Source organism: Aotus nancymaae, unplaced genomic scaffold, assembly GCF_030222135.1.
Source record: "Aotus nancymaae isolate 86718 unplaced genomic scaffold, 86718_ANA_hifiasm-v0.15.2.pri h1tg000001l, whole genome shotgun sequence".
Taxonomy (NCBI): domain Eukaryota; kingdom Metazoa; phylum Chordata; class Mammalia; order Primates; family Aotidae; genus Aotus; species Aotus nancymaae.
In genome coordinates this window covers 7,471,046-7,490,634 of record NW_026988412.1, presented here as the reverse complement: position 1 = coordinate 7,490,634, position 19,589 = coordinate 7,471,046, and the positions used below count along the sequence as shown (strand labels likewise).

The following is a 19,589-nucleotide window of genomic DNA, read 5'->3' as shown; positions in this document are numbered from 1 at the left end:
TAGAATGTAACAATAAAAATAAAACAATGCTGTTAAATTGTAGCTGGATCCCATGGCATATAATGGCAAGGCAAGGCTTTCTTTTCCAGTCAAAAAGAGAGGTTACAAGTGTTAATGAGAATTTAAAGCAGTAAACTTTCTCCTTGATCTAACCAGAAGAAGCAAAAGAGAATTAGAAATCACTCTATGATTCTTGCTACCTGGTTTCATGCTACAGTGCTGCTCTTCGCTTTTGGAACTCCACTTTAAACATCAGTGATTGGAAAAGTTCCCAGAAACTACTACCCCTGAGTAGTTACCACTTGCTCAGATATCTCTGTGTATGAATGTTAACAAGATCACCATGCCCCAGAGAAGCTGTCTGTAAAGAGCATTTATATTTAAGGTACACTTTTTTCATAGCTACTAAAGATATTCATTCTGCTATCCATAGGATGTATTTTATTTTATTTTATTTTATTTTATTTTATTTATTTATTTTTTTGAGACAGAGTTTCACTCTTGTTGCCCAGGCTGGAGTGCAATGGCACGATCTCAGCTCACCACAACCTCTGCCTCCCAGGTTCAAGCGATTCTCCTGCCTCGGCCTCCCAAGTAGCTGGGATTACAGGCATGTGCCAACACAGCTGGCTAATTTTGTATTTTTAGTAGAGACGGGGTTTCTCCATGTTGGTCCTGAACTCCCCACCTCAGGTGATTCCCCTGCCTTGGCCTCCCAAAGTGTTGGGATTACAGGCGTGAGCCACTGCCCCCAGCCTTATTATTATTTTATGTGTGTGGCGGAGTCTTGCTTTTTTGCCCAGGCTAGAGTGCAGTGGTGCAATCTTGGCTCATGCAACCTCTGCCTCCCAGGTTCAAGCAGTTCTCCTGTCTCAGCCTCCTGAATAGCTGGGACTACAGGTACGTGCCACCATGCCCTACTAATTTTTGTATTTTTAGTAGAGACAGGGCTTCACCATATTGGTCAGGGGGGTCTTGAACTCCTGACCTCAGGTGACCCAGCCAGGATGTACTTTAAATTCTTAAAAATTGTAACCATTTTTCATTTGTCACAAGACCTAAGAGAACAGTATACAGTGTAATAAAGTTCTAAATTTTCTTTCAGATGTTTACAGATTTTTCTTTTATGCCTTTAATATGTTATTAAAGTTTAAATGTAGAAAAGTGTATTTTTTTAGGGCTAACTTAAATAATTTTATGTACCACTGTAGAAACAAGTTAAAAAGTATGTGAAAACTTAATTATTACTGAATAATTGGCTAGTATTTGTTCATTTAATCTGCTTTTACAGTCCTGGCCTTGAATTCTTCCGGAAGGTATAGTTTTGATTAGTGAAGAATAGTTTGAGTATTTTCTTCTGTTACCATATTTTACTGATTTTTTTTTTTTTTTTTTAAAGACGGGGTTTCACCATGTCGGTCAGGCTGGTCTTGAACTCCCAACCTCAGGTGATCTGCCCGCCTTGGCCTCCAAAGTGCTTGAATTACAGACATGAGCCACCACACCCAGCCCTGATATTTTTAAGATACATAATTTTGTAAAATTTGACATCTCTGACAGCTAGATACATCTTATAGTTACTGATAGGTCATAATTTAATTGGTAGTTAGCTTTTTCTTGTTTGTACATAAAATAGTGTATCTGAAAGTTAATGGATCTTAGCATTGATGAAATGTGATAGAACATATTGGTAGTATCTACACTTCAATCAACTATATGAGGAGGACTCTGGGAAGGTGGCAGATAGGAAGCATCTGCCTTCCTGCCTCGACAACAGTTGCACTGGCAGAATCTGACTGATGGAACTGTTTTGGAACTCTGTAGTCCAATAAAGGCTTGCAGTATATTGTGTTTAATACTGGTCAGTTTTAGTTCTTAATGCAGTAGCAGCTACCCATCCCCCTTCTCCAGCTGCTAGGGAGAGAGCTGTTTGTGTGTTCCTAGAGCAGCTTACACACAGCTTGTAGCATCCATGGTGGGCAAAAATAAGCCGTTTTCCAAATACTGGGTATTTGTGCTCTGATTACTGATAACTGCATCTAATCATAGAGGTGAAAAGAGGTGGCAGCCGTTGTTGTTGGTGCTCCCCACATTGCAAAAATGGGTAAAGGAATTTAGTAGACATTTCTTCAAAGATATAGAAATGTCCAATAAGCACGTTAAAAGATGTTCAACATCACTAATCATTAGGGAAATGCAAATCAAATCTATAACAAGATACCATCTCATACCCCTTAGGGCAACAATTATCAAAAAACAGAAAATAACAACTGTGGGCAAGAACGTGGAGAAATGGGAACCCTTGTGCAGCGTTGGTGGGAGTGTAAAATTATACAATCATTATGGGAGATGGTATGGTGTTTCCTAAAATAATTAAAAATATAATGATCATATCTGACATTTTCACTTCTGGGTGTATACTCACAAGAATTGAAAGCAGGGTCTCAGAGATACTTGTATATCCATGTTTTTAGCAGCATTATTCACAATAACTAAGATGTGGAAGCAACCCAAGTGTCCATCAGTAGATGAATGGATAAGCAAAGTGTGGCATATACATACAGTGGATATCATTCAGTCTTAAAAAGGAAGGAAATTCTGGCACGTGCTGCAGTGTACATGAACCTTGACATTATGCTATGTGAAACAAGCCAATCACAAGAAAACAAATATTGTGTGATTTCACTTACCTGAGGTACTTAGGATAGTGAAAATCACAGATACAGAAAGTAGAATGGTGGTTGTCAGCACTTGGTGGAGAGGGTGGAATTGGGAGTTGTTGTTTAATGGATATAGAGTTTCAGTTTTGCCCTATGAAAAGCGTTCTGAAGGTGGATGGTGGTGGTGATTGTACCATATGAATGTACTTAATACCACTGAACTCTACTCTTAAAAATTGTTAAAGATAGTAAATGTTAGGTATATTTTACCACAATAATAATTTGGGGGGAAAAGTATTCAGGCCGTTTATAAATACTGTGTTTGTATATGTCCTGGCAACAAATTTATTCCGTTCCATACAAATACTTCATTATGTGTCTATACTGTGATTTAGCTGGCTATATTAGTTTGCTAATGATGCTGTAACACAAACTGGATGGCTTAAACAACAGAAATGTTTTCCAGTTCTAGAGGCTGGAAATCTGAAATCCAGGTGTTGATAGGGTTCGTTCCCTTTGAAGGCTGTGAGGGAGAGTCTATTCTATACCTCTCCCCTAGCTTCTGTTAGCCACAGGCCTTCCTTGGCTTGTAGAGGACGTTTTCCCTGTGTCTTCATGCATCTTCCCTCTCTACAGGTCTGTCTGAATCCAAGTTTCCCCTTGTCTAAGGACACCAGTCATATTTGTTCAACCCAGTGACCTCATGATCACTGTTTGCATGTAAGGTCATATTCACAAGTACTGGGACTTCTTTTTGGGAGGACGAAATTAAATCTGTAACACTGGCTGATACTTTTATAAACATTTATGTTACTTCTAGTTTTCCTGTGTTTAAGTTAGCCTTGTAGGGAATATTCTTGTATATATGTCCTTTGTGTTTCTGTGATTAGATTTGTGGGGTCAGAGAATACACACAATTTTGCTGTACATTATGAAAGTAACCTCAAGAAAGTATATGCCAGTTTATAGTCCCACTGTCAATGTACAAGTACGCACCCATTTTCCACACACTAAATAACACATTGGTTTTTAGAATCTTTTGAGCCTTTTTCAATCTTTTTATTATTTTTGTTTGTTTGAGATAGGGTTTCACCCTGTTATGCAGGATAGAATTCAGTGGCACAGTCATGGCTCACTGCAGCCTTGATCTCTCAGGCACATGTGATCCTCCCACCTCAGCCTCCCAAGTAGCTGGCACTACAGGCACATGCCATCACACCCGACTAATTTTTTTATTTTTATTTTTGTAGAAATGAGGTCTTTCTATGTTGCCCAGACTTCTTTTTTCTTTATTGGAGTAAAAATTTACCATCTTAACCAGTTTTAAGTGTACAATTCAGTAGTGTTAAGTATGTTCACATATTTGGATGTAGATTCACAGATTGCCAGAACTCTTTTCATCTTGCAGATCTGAAACTCTATCCCTATTAAATAACTCTCCATTCTTCCCTCGCCGTAGCTCTAGGCAGTCACCATTCTACTTTCTGTTTCTATGAATTTGACTATTCTAAATAGTTCACATGTGTAGAATCATACAGTATTTGTCTTTTTATGACTGGCTTATTTTGCTTAGCATAATGTCCTCAAGGGTTATCCACGTTGCAGCATCTGACAGGATTTCCTTTATTTTTAAGACTGAATTATATTCTATTGTATATGTTTATACTACATTATATATTAGAGGGGTTTGGAAAGATTAGAAAAAGATAAGAATGTAGGACAGGTACTTTGGGACCAAAAGGTTGGGGGTGTCATTCTCTCTCAGATAGTCAGTGCTTTTTTTGAGACTGACTTTTGTTCTTGTTGCCCAGGCTGGAGTACAATGGTGCAGTCTTGGCTCACTGCAACCTCTGCCACTTGAGTTCAAGCGATTCTCCTGCCTCACCCTCCTGAGTAGCTGGGATTACTGGCATGTGCCACCACACCTGGCTAATTTTGTGTTTTCAGTAGAGTAGGGTTTCACCATGTCCGCCAGGCTGGTTTCAAACCCCTGACCTCAGGTGATCCACCTGCCTCAGCCTCCCAAAGTGCTGGGATTACAGGCGTGAGCCACCATGCCTGGCCTCAGGTAGTGCTTATGCCTACTATAGCTTAGCTTATTTGTTTATTTTCTGTGTTTTCTATTACTAGTACATCTCTGTTCTTCAGAATGCTTTTCCTTTGCCTTCCTGGAAATATCTTCCAACTGTTAGACTGACCTTCTTGTGAAAAACTGTCTTTTAGGATTTCCAGCAATTGATTTGTGTTTTCAAGGTGGAAAGAGAACAGTTGTCTTAAAAGAATTTTCAAGGGGGTACCCAAATAGTTGACATTATGCACATTTTGTTATTTGTCATGCAGTAGGTGCTATCTCTTGTTTGTGGAGCATACCACATAGTTTTGTTACCACTCTAGTGCATCAAAGTAGATAGGATCAGATTGAGAGATGTGTGTGACTCCTCTAGTAAAGTGAGCTGTTTACTGGAGCCAGTGATTAACTTCTATCATGAAATGCCCGGACTTGGAGTTATGCTTTTTGTGTGCTTTATTCTTGGGAGCTGTGCTTAATTCACATAAAAAAGTAACTTAATTAAAACTAGCCTGTAGAATTCCATAATCGTGATGATTGTGATTGAGAAGTATTTTACGTGCTTTGTTTGAATTGTTTCATTTAATCCTCACAGCAACCCTGTGAGGTAAGTTCTATTATCCTGATTTTTCAGATGAACAAACCAAAACTGCTAGAAGTTGGTAGTGCCAGGGTGTGATGCAGGTGGACTCCAGAACCTCTCTCCTGCCTCTTGTGCTCTGCTCCTTCAGCAGCTGGAGGTGCCATTGCATGTTGCAGGCCGGGGAGTCACAGTATACATAGACTGTCTTTTCTATATAATGAGCTTATTTTAGTGCCAATCATTTTAAAATTCTTGGACTCTTTAGGAAAAAGACGTCCACCTGGTGGAGCACTGTGGCAGGTTGCCTCAGCGTGGGAAGTCCCATGTACTTCCGTTCAGGTGCTCAGGAATTTGGAGAGTCAGGATGGTGGAAACTTGTTCATAACAAGCCCCCGACAATGAAACCTGAAGGAGAGAAGTTGTCTGCCTCGACTTTGAAAATAAAAGGTACTGTTGTGAGAACAATACAAAAGATGCTAGTCAGACCAGAGCCAAGCAGGCATGAGCCCAGAAGATGCTCCTGCTTCCACTGGCTATGGCTCGAAGGCTTCTCTGGAGCTATTCTGCTTAACACTTCTGTGATGACACTTATGCGTGTGTGCTAGAAATAAATGCCACATAAAAACATTTTATCACTTCCTAATCAAGCTATCAGTTTTATAAATTTCCTTGGGTATCTGAAAAGTTCACTGTTTTCCATCTGATTTTTGTTTTTAAACTTACCATCTCGCAAAAGTGAAGAGATGTTTTAAAATTCCCATAATAAATAACATAATGAATTCCCATGTACCTTCCACCTCACTTGGACATTAACTCCTGACAGAGTATTTTATCTAAATCCCCAGTACTTTCCCATTCTTAAGAAATCCCAGGAATCAACATTTTCATTCTTTTTTTTTTTTTTTGAAATGGAGTCTTGCTCTGTCACCTAGGCTGGAGTGCAGTGGCACAATCTCAGCTCAGTGCAACCTCTGCCTCCCTGGTTCAAGCGATTCTTCTGCCTCAGCCTCTCTAGTAGCTGCGACTACAGGGGCGCGCCCCCACACCTGGCTAATTTTTTGTATTTTTAGTAGAGACGGGGTTTCACCCTGTTAGCCAGGATTGTCTTGATCTCCTGACCTCATGATCTGCCCGCCTCAGCCTCCCAAAGTGCTGAGATTATAGGCATGAGCCACGGTGCCCAGGTGACACATTTCATTCTTAAATGTCTCAGTATGTATCTCTAAGAGATCAGGCAGGATTCTTTCCTTTTTGCAGCCTGACCATAATGCCATTTTCACATTTAAAAAGATGTTAACAGTAACTTCTTACTATCACATATTGATCAGTTTTATAACCAAAAAAGTTTTAATGAGCTTTTAAATTTTTATATTTACTTATTTGTTTATTTATTTATTTGAGATAGTCTCGCTCTGTCATCCAGGCTGGAGTGCAGTGATGCAATCTTGGCTCATTGCAACCTCTGTCTCCTGGGTTCAAATGATTCTTGTGCCTCAGACTCCTGAATAGCTGGGCTTAAAGGCACACATCACCATGCCCAGCTAATTTTTTTGTATTTTTAGTAAAGATGGTGTTTCACTATGTTGGCTAAGCTGGTTTCAAACTCCTGACCTCAGGTGATCCACCTGCGTTGGCCTCCCAAAGTGCTGCGACTACAGGCGTGAGCCACTATTAAAACATTTTTTTGAAAAAAGAATGGAGATAGGGTCTCACTATTTTTCTCAGGCTGGTCTTGAACTGCTGGGCTCAAGTGATCCTCCAGCCTCTGCCTCCAAAAGTGCTGGGATTACAGGCGTGAGACATCATGCCTGACCTTTTGTTACTTCAAACAGCGCTATAATTGTACAAATTCGTGTACATGTGAAAATGTGATAAATTCCTGGAAACAGAGTTTCTATATCAAAGGTCATATTCATTCAAAATTTTAATCAGTATTGCCAAATTATCCTCCAAGAGACTATAATAAGGCCAGGTGTGGTGGCTCACACCTGTAATCCCAACACTTTGGGAGGCTGAGGTCAGGAGTTCGAGACTAGTGTGGCCAACATGCTGAAACCCCATCTCTACAAAAATACAAAAATCAACTGGGCATAGTGGCACGGCTCTGTAATCCCAGCTACTTGAGAGGCTGAGGCAGGAGAATCACTTGAACCTGGGAGGCAGAGGTTGTAGTGAGCCGCCATCACAGCACTGCATTCCAGCCTAGGTGACACAGCAAGACCCTGTCTCCAAAAAAAAAAAAAAAAGAAAGAAAGAAACTTCCCATTGAAATGCCCATGAAAATGCCCATTTTCCCATACGTTTACTGAGCTTTACCAAACTTTTTTTTTTTTTGGCTCACTGCTGCCTCCACCTCCCAGGCTCAAGGTAGATCACCTCAGCCTCCCAAAGTGCTGGGATTAGAGGTGTGCACCACCATGCCTGGCTAAACTTTTAATGTTTACCAGTTCCAGTAGATGAAAGATAGTATTTATTTGTTTAAGTTTGCATTATAACTTCTTTTTTCTCAGGAGATATTTAAGTGTTTTTTTAGTTTAGGGCATTCTTTGAACATTTCTCTTTATTGAACATGATACTATTCATAATAATAAATTAGCAAAAGAAGCTAAAGTTGAGTAGTTATTTTAAAATTTAGATATGGGTTAAGCAATCCAAATCTGAAAATCCAAAATCAAAAACACTTCAAAATCTGAACCTTTTTGAGCACCAACATAACCCTCAAAGGAAATGCTCATTGGAGCATTTCAGATTTTGGATTTCTGGGTTTGAGATGCTCAACCAGTAAGTATAATGCAAGTATTCCAAAATCCGAAAACATCTGAAATCCAAAACATGCTTGTTCCCAAGCATTTCAGATAAGGGATGCTCAGCCTGTTTTTATTCTTTTCTAGCAGCCTCAAAACCAACTTTAGATCCCATCATTACTGTTGAGGGACTTAGAAAACGGGCAAGTCGGAATCCTGTGGAATCTGCCATGGAATTAAAAGAGAAAAGATCTCGAACTCAGGAAGCAAAAGACATTAGAAGAGCCCAAAAGGAGGCCGCTGGCTTTCTTGACAGGAGCACGTCTTCTACCCCTGTAAAGTTCATAAGCCGAGGCCGCAGGCCAGATGTGATTCTTGAAAAAGGAGAAGTGATTGACTTTTCCTCCTTGAGCTCCTCTGACCGCACCCCGCTGACAAGCCCGTCTCCTTCTCCTTCTCTGGATTTCTCTGCCCCTGGGACACCTGCCTCTCATTCTGCCACGCCTAGCTTGCTTTCAGAAGCAGATCTGATTCCAGATGTGATGCCCCCACAAGCCTTGTTTCACGGTAGGACTTTACTTGCTTTGGTCTTTTATTTTGGGTATGGGCCATAGTATAACTATACAAGTTTTCACCCTGTGGGCTGTGTGCTCTGCATTTCTTCCTTCCCGTGTCTTGTTGACACTGTTTTGTATTCTGCACAGATGATGATGAGATGGAAGGCGATGGAGTCATAGACCCAGGGATGGAGTACATTCCACCCCCTGCTGGGTCAGTAGCTTCTGGGCCAGTGGTTGGGGGCAGAAAGAAGGTCAGAGGCCCTGAACAGATAAAGCAGGAGGTAGAGAGTGAGGAAGAAAAACCCGACAGGATGGACATTGACAGTGAAGACACAGATTCAAACACGTCTTTGCAAACAAGGGCTCGAGAAAAGAGGAAGCCTCAGCTAGAGAAGGACACAAAGCCGAAAGAGCCCAGGTATACTCCCGTGAGCATCTATGAGGAAAAGCTGCTGCTCAAGAGGCTGGAAGCTTGTCCCGGTGCGGTTGCCATAACTCCAGAAGCTCGGAGGCTGAAGCGCAAACTGATTGTCAGACAAGCGAAAAGGGATAGGGGATTACCACTTTTTGACTTGGATCAAGTTGTTAATGCTGCTCTTCTGTTAGTTGATGGGATTTATGGAGCCAAAGAAGGAGGAGTTTCCAGACTTTCAGCTGGACAAGCCAAGTACCGAACCACCTGTCAGGACTTCAGAATCCTTGACCGATACCAGGTGAATGCAGGTGCTTGCTATAAAGCTGATGGGGGCAGGAGTGGAGGTGGGGCAGGCTGCACCAGGCAGTTGACACGGTTATGCTGTGACCTTTTAAATCCTGAGTAATTTGGGGAGAGAGAAGTAATGAGCAAGGGGAACACAAATCACTGGGCTTTATTTTTGACAGTTGTTTATTATAAGAACACCTTAGTACATCTGGGTTTTTCTTTTCCTTTAACCTGTAAGTTTTCTTTATCTCTCTCTCTCTCAGAGGGTAGCTGTACATGGTTTATGTTGTAGCTTTGATAGATTTGTCGAGGCCATGACAGTGTCTTGCACACTGTGCTGCACAGGATTTGAAGGTAGAGATCTGCATAGAGGACAACATGAAGAAATAGTAGCCAAGGGATCAGTATGGTGTCAGTGTTGCTCAAAGGATAATCATTGGAACCCAGATTTTGTGGATGCTTCTGGCAACATTTAATTCCACTTAGAACTGCCTGCATATACCCTAGCACTGGGAGGAACAAGAGGTCTTATTTCACTATATCTTTGTCTGTGCTTGATACTAACTAACCTTTAAGTTTTGCTAATTGGCTGGCTGTAAAGTGAAATCTTGTTTTTATTTATATTTCTTTGGTTAGAGATGAGGTTAAATTTCATGGTTGTTTCTCTGTGAATTGCCTCTTTGGGGCCTGCATGCTTTTCTGTCTTCCTCTCTGGAATCTAGTGGGATCTGCTCTTCATTGCTGGTGTTCTGGTATTATTCAGTGATGTGCCATATGTAGGGCTTATGTCTTTCCTTGTGCTGGACATGTGGTGTGTGGGCCCTTTCAGTTTGAAACTTTTTTCCCTGAGTATGGAAAAGTTTTGATTTCCTGTCTTCTATTTTTTCTGTTCCTTCATTTTAGAACTCCCCTATTATTTGGATATTGGACCCTCTAGATCAAAAGTTGGCAAACTTTTTCTGTAAATAAAAAAATATTTTGGCCGGGCGTGGTGGCTCACGCCTGTAATCCAAGCACTTTGGAGGCCAAGGTGGGCGGATCACCTGAGGTCGGGAGTTCAAGACCAGCCTGACCAACATGGTGAAACCCCGTCTTAAAAAAATTATATATATATATATATATATATATATATATTTCTGCCAGATAGTAACTATTTTAGGCTTTGCCGGCCCCAAAATCTCATTGGGAACTGCTGTTGTGATTGGAGAGCCATAGTGAATGGGCTGTGTTCCAATGAAAAGAGTGGCGGGGAGTGCCTCTAGTTTACCAGGATCTCTACTCCGGGTAGATCCTCTTTTCTTTTTTCTCCTAATTCCCATCTTTCCTGGGAAGCACAGTATTAACCGGCCTGCATACCAGGAGCCAAGTTGGGAGAGCCCAGGAGCCTACCATTGAGGAGGTAAACTGACTCTCCCTGTCTTCAGAACGGTACTGTCACCCTTGGCTTCCTGTGTCCAGAATCTCCCTCTTGAGCCTTTCCAGTCTTCTGCCTGTGGAGGGAAAGATCATTTCCTGGCTGTGGGCAGTGTAATTAGTATACGGGTTTAATTAGAGGCTTTAACCCCTTAAAGAGGCTCTCTGTCGCAATCATACCCCCCAGGCTCTAAGGCTGATGACTTCAGTGGCTGTACTTCTCTGAGGCTGTTTTGTAAATCACCCTGCTCCTGGCTTAGCTTTACCACTGGCTTAGGTGGTGTCGGCTTTCTTTGGTCTGTTAAGTCATTTGCTGCTTGTTCATACGCTTTTGTTAGTCATCTATTTACTTGTAATTTTTTTTTCTTGAGACAAGGTCTTTCTCTGTCACCCAAGTTGGAATGCAGTGGCACAACCACAGCTCATTGCAGCCCCAAACTCCCAGGCTCAAGCAGTTCTCCTACCTGAGCTTCCCAAGTAGCTGGTACTACGGGCACACACTACCACACTCAGCTAATTTTTTTTAGTTTTAGTAGAGAAAAGGTCTCACTATCTTGCCCAAGCTGGTCTCAAACATCTGGGCTCAAGTAATTGCCTCAGCCTCCCAAAGTGCTGAGATTACAGGCATGAACCATTGCGCCTGGCCAATATTCACCTGTTCTTTGTTCTTGTGGGTCTGTTTAGTGCCTGTACTTAATTTTTTAAATTGTAAGGTGTGCCATACAGATAGAAGAAGGCATAGAAATATGGTATAATTTAGGTATTAATAAAATAAATGCCCATGTATTCATCTCCTGGGGAATGTTGTAAACACCTTAGAAGTCTCTTGTGTACTTTCTGTTCTCCTCAGAGGAAGCCACTCTGACTTTTAGTGTTAATTATTCATTTGCTTTTTAAATGTATATGTCTCTAAACAATATACTTTTATTTAAAAAAAACAAAACTGAGTAGCAAGCACAAATCTAGCTGTGTAAGGAAATTGCCACAATTAGATGAAATTTCCTGGAGAAGATAAGCCAAATAGTCATTCTGGGTCATTGTTGTGGACTGAATTGTGTGCCCCCAAAAGATATGTGGAAGTCCCAACCTTGGTACCTATGAATGCAACCTTATCTGGAAATAGGGCCTTTGCAGATATAATTAGCTGAGGCCACCAAGGATTGCCGGCAGCACCAGGAGCTAAGAGAAGGGCATGGAATGATTCTCCCCTAGTGTGTACTGAGAGAGCATAGCTGTGCCCACACTGTGACTTCTGGCATTTGGCCTCTAGAACTGTGAGACAATAAACTCCTTTTGTTTTAAACCACCCAGTTTGTGGTGCTTTGTTCCTACAGCCCCAGGAAACTAATACAGTGATGTTCTGGCTTCAGCTTCCATGAACCCCTTCTAGGGAAGTCACTGATCAAGGTCACTAGGGAGTCCTGGGAAACATGAGGCTCACCATAGTGTATGCGTGAGGCAGGGCTCTGATGTATACCAGACATGTGGCAGAAATCTGGGCAGAGAAGGTGGAATCCTCTGTATTTCCTGCCTGAGCCGACAGCTTTCTTCCAGCTTGCAGAAAGTCAAAGCAGTTATTTGTGGAGTGAGCATCATCAGCTGGTCCCTGGGGTGGGCACGCGTGGTGTACAGGAGGCTCACCAGTACATGATGAAGACAAGTTGAGCATAGATGAGATTCTGGGCCATGACGCCATAGATTTAAAAGATGATCAGTGGCAGCAGGGACTTAAGGATGGTAGCCTCAGTATGTCTGTCCCTTAGGTCACACTTGTTCACCCTTTGTTGTGAAACTCAGCAGGGGTGCTGGGATCTCCCCTCACTAGAGATTCTTTTGCCCTCCTCTGTATTTGATCTCCTGTTTCCTGTGGCCCATCTTTACCTTGTTATAGGTTTATTCTCTTGTTTTTAATGGCTTCCTGAGAAAAGCTGCATGGGAAGTAAAATTTGAGACTTACATACTGAAAAGACCCTCAGTAAATGAGGTTGAACCTGGAATTCCATACATAGCCACATTGTCTAGGTGAGACTTCTGTTGAGGACCTTGGTACTTCCTTTAGGTCTTTCCTTTGAGTCTAAGTCAGAGTTCCTGGGGAAGAGTCTTCTGGGCTCAGGACACTGGTTGTCAAGTCGGGGAGGAAGGACCTTAACATTCAGCTTGTCAGGTACCCACACCTCAGCTCTCACTGAATGGCCCCATCTGGAGCCCCTGTTAGACCTTCCCAAAAATCAGACCTCCTGGCTTCTCGAGTAGAGCAGCCAGCCAGCTAAAGGGAGTGGAGGGATCTGGGGATCATACTACTTTCCACATGGTGTTTGCCTGCTCCTTATTTTAACTGTCCCATTTAGTCCCAGTTCCAGGGGAATCTGCTGCTGCTGCCTGGATTTTAGCCAGTTCTGCAGTATAGATTGGGTTAGCTCTCATTCAGCTTACCCAAAGCCACTTTGGGATTTTGGCATTAAATCAGTTACTATTTGTCCATCTGCTTACCACTTACTGTTCTAATTAAGTCAGTTTCTGTAGTTTTAGTGGGATTTTGGGAAGTAGTAAAGCTATATGCTTGTGTTTTAGCCCAGTCTTAACTTGGAATTTTTTTTTTTTTTTTGAGACGGAGTTTTGTTCTTGTTTCCCAGGCTGGAGTGCAATGGCGCCATCTCGACTCACCACAACCTCCGCCTCCTGGGTACAAGCGATTCTCCTGCCTTAGCCTCCCAAATAGTTGGGATTACAGGCATGCACCACCACACCTGGCTAATTTTGTATTTTCAGTAGAGACAGGGTTTCACCATGTTAGCCAGGATGGTCTCGATCTCCTGACCTCGTGGTCCTCCTGCCTTGGCCTCCCAAAGTGCTGGAATTACAGGCAGGAGCCACCACACCTGGCCAACTTGGAATTTTAGTATAAATTTTAATGTATTTACACAGGGGGTGGCTATAAATGCATTTATTCAATCCATACTCTTTCTCATTTTATATTTATTCTTTGAGTGCAAGTTAAAGCAGCAGTTGCTAATGTAGAAGCAGCAGCACGTTATCTAGAAGATCTAGCTAAGATCATTGATGGAAGTGGCTACACTAAGCAAGATGTTCAGTGTAGATGAAACAGCCTTCTATTTGAAGAAGATGCCACCTACAACTTTAACAGTTAGAGAGAAGTCAGTGCCTCGGTTCAAAGCTTCAAAGGACAAGCCAACTCTTTTCTTAGGGGCTAATGCAGCTGGCGACTTTCAGTTAGAGCCAATGATCATTTGCTCTTCCAAAAGTCTTAGGGCCTTTATAAATTATCCAAAATCTACCCTGCCTGTGCTCTGTAAATATATCAAAAGCTTGGATGACAGCATATCTGTTTACAGCATGGTTTACTGAATATTCTAAGCCCACTATTGAAAGCTACTACTTGGAGAAAAAGATTATTTCCAAACAATTGCTGCTCGTTGACAATATACCTGGTCACCCAAGAGTTCTGATGGAGAGGTGTAAGATTAATATTATTTTCATGCCTGCTAACACAGCATCCATTCTGTAACCCGTGGATCAAGGAGTAATTTTGACTTTCAAGTCTTAAATAAGACTTTTTGTAAGGCTATAGCTACTATAGATAGCAGTTCCTCTGATGGATCTGGGTAAAGACATTGAAAACCTTCTGAAAAGGATTCACCATTCTAGATGCCATTAAGAACATTTGTGATTCATGGGAGGAGGTCAGCATTTCTTTTTTTTTTTTTTTTTTTTTTTTGAGACAGAGTTTCACTCTTGTTGCCCAGGCTGGAGTGCAATGGCACAATCTCAGCTTACCACAACTTCTGCCTCTTATGTCCAAGCGATTCTCCTACCTCAGCCCCCTGAGTAGCTGGGATTACAGGCATGCATCACCATGCCTAGCTAATTTTTTTTTTTTTTTTTTTTTAAGTAGAGACAGGGTTTCTCCATGTTGGTCAGGCTGGTCTCGAACTCGTGACCTCAGGTGATCTGCCCACCTCAGCCTCCCAAAGTGCGGGATTGCAGGCATGAACCACCATGCCCGGCCAAAGTTTTAACATTCACAGGAGTTTGGAAGAAGTTGATTTCCAAGCCTCATGGATGACTTTTGAGGGGTTCAAGACTACAGTGGAAGATGTCACTGTGGATGTAGTGGAAAGAGCAAGAGAACTAGAATTAGAAGAGGAGCCTGAAGATGTGATCTATAAATGTCATGATAAAACTTGAATGGATAAGGGTTGCTTCTTATGGATGAGCAAAGAAAGTGGTTTTATAAGATAATATCTACTTCTGGTAAAGATGCCATGAACATTGTTGAAATTTGACAGCAAAAGATTTAGAATATTGCATAAACTTAGTTGATAAATTAGTGGCACAGTTTGACTTCAATTTTGAAAGAAGTTATGTTGTGGGTGAAATGCTATCAAATAACATCACATGGCCAGGCGCGGTGGCTCATGCCTGTAATCCCAGCACTTTGGGAGGCTGAGGTGGGTCAGGAGTTCCAGCCTGGCCAACATGGTGAAACCCTGTCTTTCCTAAAGACAAAAATTAACTGGGCATGGTGTTGTACACCTGTAATCCCAGCTACTTGGGAGGCTAAGGCAGGAGAATCACTTGAACTTGGGAGGTAGAGGTTGCAGGGAGCTGAGATCCCATCCCTGCACTCCAGCCTGGGTGACAGAGCAAGGGTTCGTCTCAAAATCAACCAAACAAAAACAAACAAAAAAACCCAGCATCACATGCTACAGAGAAATCTTTTGTGAAAGGAAGAGCCAATCAATGTGGCATACTTCATTTTGAGAAATTACCCCAGCCATCCCAACCTTCAGCAACCACCACCACCCTGATCAGTTGGCAACCATCAATATTGAGGCAAGAGCCTCTACCAGTAAAATGATTGACTCACTGAAGGCTCACATGATCATTGACATTTTTTTTCTTGTTAGCAATAAGGTATTTTAAGTTAAGGCATATAAATTTTTTTTAGGCATAATGCTATTACTGTACACAATGACAATATATTATCAACTTTTTTTTTCTTTTCTTCTCTCTCTCTCTTTTTTTTTTTTTTTTTTTGAGACAGTCTCGCTATTACCCAGGCTGGAGCGTAGTGGCACGATCATGGCTCACTGTAGCTGTCAGTTGACTTCCTGGGTTCATGCAGTCCTCCTGCTTCAGCCTCCTGACATGCTGGGATTACAAGCATGAGCTACCACACCCGGCCTTAAACAATTTTTATATGCCTTAGAACACCAAAAGTTTGTGCAGCTTGCTTTATTATGATATTCACTTTATTGCCGTGGTCTGGCACTGATCCTGTAATGTCTCTGAGGGGTGCCTGTATTTTAAATTCCCAGTCCAGTAGTTGTAACATCTTTGCCATATCTCAGTCTGGTTTTGATGTTTGTTCTTTTTTTTTTCGAGTTGTGTTTTTTGCCTTTAGTATACCTTGTGATTTTTTGTTGAAAGCCAAAAATAATGTTCTGGGTAGGAGGAGCTGTGATAAGTAGGCTGTTGGAAATGTGGGAGGTGTGGGCAGGGAAGGCCCTCTATAGCTCTGTGAGTAGTTCTGTCTTTTGAACCTGTGCTCTGGGCTGTGGACTTCAAAAGTGCTTCTCACTTTTCTCCCTAGTCAGCTGACACTGGATGGTTAGAGGGTGTGAAGTTAGGTATTTCTCTTTTCCCAGGTCAATTAAGCTCTGATTAAATCCCAATTGGTTAGGCTCTGATGAAATAACTTCTCCTGAGGGCAGGTGTTACTAAGAATACAATGCTGTGTTTAGTTTTAAGATGGTTCCTTTTCCCCTCCTCCAGCTAGAAGCCAGAGGGGAGTTTTCTTTGATATTCACTGTGAGACCCTGGTCCAACTTCTGGAGGCAAAACTTACCCAGTGGAGTTTTTATCTCTTAGACTTGTCCGCATTGAGCCTCCAGCAGTTCTTCATTTCTTTAGGGCTTTCCCACGCTGATGCTGGTTCCCACAGAGGCTCTGCTCCCGGATGCTGTGATTCTCTGTCTTTCCAAGTTTGAGGGCAGTGGTTTGCCTTGTTACCTCGTGTCTTTTACGTATGTAAGAAGAGTTCTTGATTTTTCAGTTTGTTCAGCAGTTTACTTGTTAGACTGGAGAAACAACTTCTAAGCTTCTTAACCTGCCAGACTGGAAACCAGAAGTCCTTGTATATGCTGCTGTGATCTAGGAAATCTCCCATTATTGCTTCTTTAAGTATGTTCCTCCTTTATATTTTCCTCTTCTGGACTCTGGATATAGATGTTAACACCATTACTTCAGCTGAAGCCCTGGATCCTTGAGTTGTTACTACCCAAAACCCCCTATTCCTACCGCCCATGAATTAACTTTCTGCCTCTGTAGATTTATGTACTCCAGACATTTCACATAAATGGAGTCATATAATATGTGGCCTTTGGAGAACACTTTCTTTCACTTTGCATAATGTTTTCAAGATTCATCCATATTGTAATATATATTAGTATTCCTAAGTATGGCTTAATATTCCATTGTATGGATAGACCACATTTGATTTATCCATTCATCAGTTGATGGACTTTTGGGCTGTTTCTACCTTTTAACTATGAACATAAATACTGCTTTGAACATTGTATACAAGTATTTGTGTGGACACGTTTTTGTTTCTCTGAGTGTAGATCTAGGAGTGGAATTGCTGGGTCAAATGATAACAGTATGTTTAACTTTTTGAAGAATTGTTAGACTGTCTTCCAAAGTGGCTGTGCCGTTTTACATTCCCACCAAGCAGGGCATGAAGATTCTGGTTTCTCCACACATCCTTGCCATATTGTTGTTGTCTGTCTTTTTTATTATAGTAATCCTAGTGAGTGTGAAGTAGTATCTCATTACAGTTTTGATTTGCATTTCTTTGATGACTATTGTACTTTAAAATTCTTGTCTGCTTGGTAAATTAAATCTTCCTTTTCCTGTATAACTTGTTTAGTTTGTTATCCTTTTGTTTTCTTACAGTTTTTTGTGTTTTTTTTTGAGGCAGAGTTTCGCTCTTGCACCCAGGCTGCAGTTTAGTGGCGCGATCTTGGCTCACTGCAACCTCTGCCTCCTGGCTTCAAGCAATTCTTCTGCCTCAGCCTCCTGAGTAGCTGGGATTACAGGCACCCACCACCACGGCCAGCTAATTTTTCTATTTTTAGTACAGACGGAGTTTCATCATGTCAGCCAGGCTGGTCTCGAACTCCTGAACTCAGGTGATACACCTGCCTTGGCCTCCCAAAATGCTGGGATTACAGGCATGAGCTACCACGCCTGGTCATTTTCTTGCACTTACTATTTACGGGTCTGGATTTTTTCTCTTTCCTGTGAACTCATACCCTCTTAGTGATTTCAGCTACCTTTGCTGGGATTTTATGCCTGGGGGAGAGAGCAAAAGCCTGGTTCCTAGCTTTTGACCCTGTCAGCAAGTTTAGTAAAATGGGAGGTTCTGGGCAAAACCACTTCTCATCCTCTCTTTTTCCCACAGTCAGATGCCCTCTTTTCTTAGGGAACCTCCCAGGACCTCTTGCCCAGGTGCTGCTTTTGCTCTCCCTCTGGTGCTGCCTAGGACTGTGGGATGCTCAGGGGCTGCCCCGAGTTGTATCCACCCTCTACTCAGGAAGGCTCCAGTGCTGCTCGGGCATTATCTTCCAGCCAGTGTGTAGCTGGCAAAGTTGATTGGCAGTGATCTGCCTCTTCCAGAAAAGTGCTCGGGGGAGGTGATGACTTAACCAAGCAGCCTCTGACACGTCTGTGGGGCAGAGCCTTTTTCTGCCCTCTCTACTCTGCTGCCTCACTTGTACCCAGGCACCTGGCACCTCCCCCGGGCTTTCTCCCAGCCTTGTGTTTTGCCTTCCCTCTCATGTCTGTAGCATCTATTAGATTGGGCTTGGGAAGGGACCAAGTAACCCACCTAGCTCTCCATTTTGTTTAGAACTAGAAGTGTAAAGAAACTCATTTAACATTTTTTCACACTTTTTTGACATTGGGATGCTTTTTTCCCCACACTTTGCCACTCAACAAATGTCAGTTAAGTATATAACATACACCAAGAACCGTAAAATGGCTCACACCTGTAATCCCAGCACATTGGGAGGTCAAGGTGGCAGATCACTTGAGCTCAAGAGTTTGAGACCAGCCTGGGCAACATGAGGAAACCTCGTCTCTACAAAAAAAAAAAAAATAAGCCAGGCGTGGTGGCATGTGCTACTCAAGAAGCTGAGGTGGGTGGATCACTTGAGCCTAGGAGGTCAAGGCTGTAGTGAGCCATGATCATGCCACTGCCCTCCAGCCTGAGCAACCGAGTGAGACCCTGTCTCAAAACAACAAAAAAGCCAGGCATAGTGGCTCATGCCTGTAATCCCAATACATTGGGAGACTGAGGTAGGAAGATCATGAGGTCAGGGGTTCAAGACCAGCCTGGCCAACACAGTGAAACCCCATCTCTACTAAAAATACAAATATTAGCCGGGCATGATGGCGTGTGCCTATACTCCCAGCTACTTGGGAGGCTGAGGCAGGAGAATCGCTTCAACGTGGGAGTTGGCGGTTGCAGTGAGCTGAGATTGCTCTACTGCATACCAGCTTGGGCAACAGAGTGAGACTTCGTCTCAAAAAAAAAAATTGCAAAGCACTATTCTAGCAGGGGAACTGCTGTGAACTAAGACAGAGTAGGTCCCTGTCCTTACGCAGAGGACATCCTTGAGCAGGGAGCTGACATTAACTCACCAGGCAAATAAGATCACATCATGCAGGGTGAACATGGGGGCAGTAGAGGAGTAGCAGGCAGGAGCACCGCTCTGCAGGGGTTCAGGATAGCGTCTCTGAGGAGGCAGCACTTTAAGCCCTGCTTCACAAGGAGG

At 42.4% G+C, this 19,589-nt stretch overlaps 1 protein-coding gene across 4 annotated transcripts in view; it reads left to right on the top strand.

Annotated features, from left to right (window-relative positions):
- KAT14 (lysine acetyltransferase 14) overlaps positions 1-19,589 on the top strand; it is a 40,237-nt gene that overhangs the window by 9,749 nt on the left and 10,899 nt on the right. For 2 of the 4 annotated variants that reach the window (XM_064376653.1, XM_012474646.2), the window contains exons 4-6: positions 5,577-5,758; positions 8,206-8,622; positions 8,760-9,328. In XM_064376653.1, coding sequence (XP_064232723.1) covers positions 5,577-5,758; positions 8,206-8,622; positions 8,760-9,328 — 1,168 coding nt within the window. Of the gene's footprint in view, positions 1-5,576; positions 5,759-8,202; positions 8,623-8,759; positions 9,329-19,589 lie in introns of all 4 variants that reach the window. The other 2 variants (XM_021673569.2, XM_012474637.2) reach the window with 1 other exon arrangement.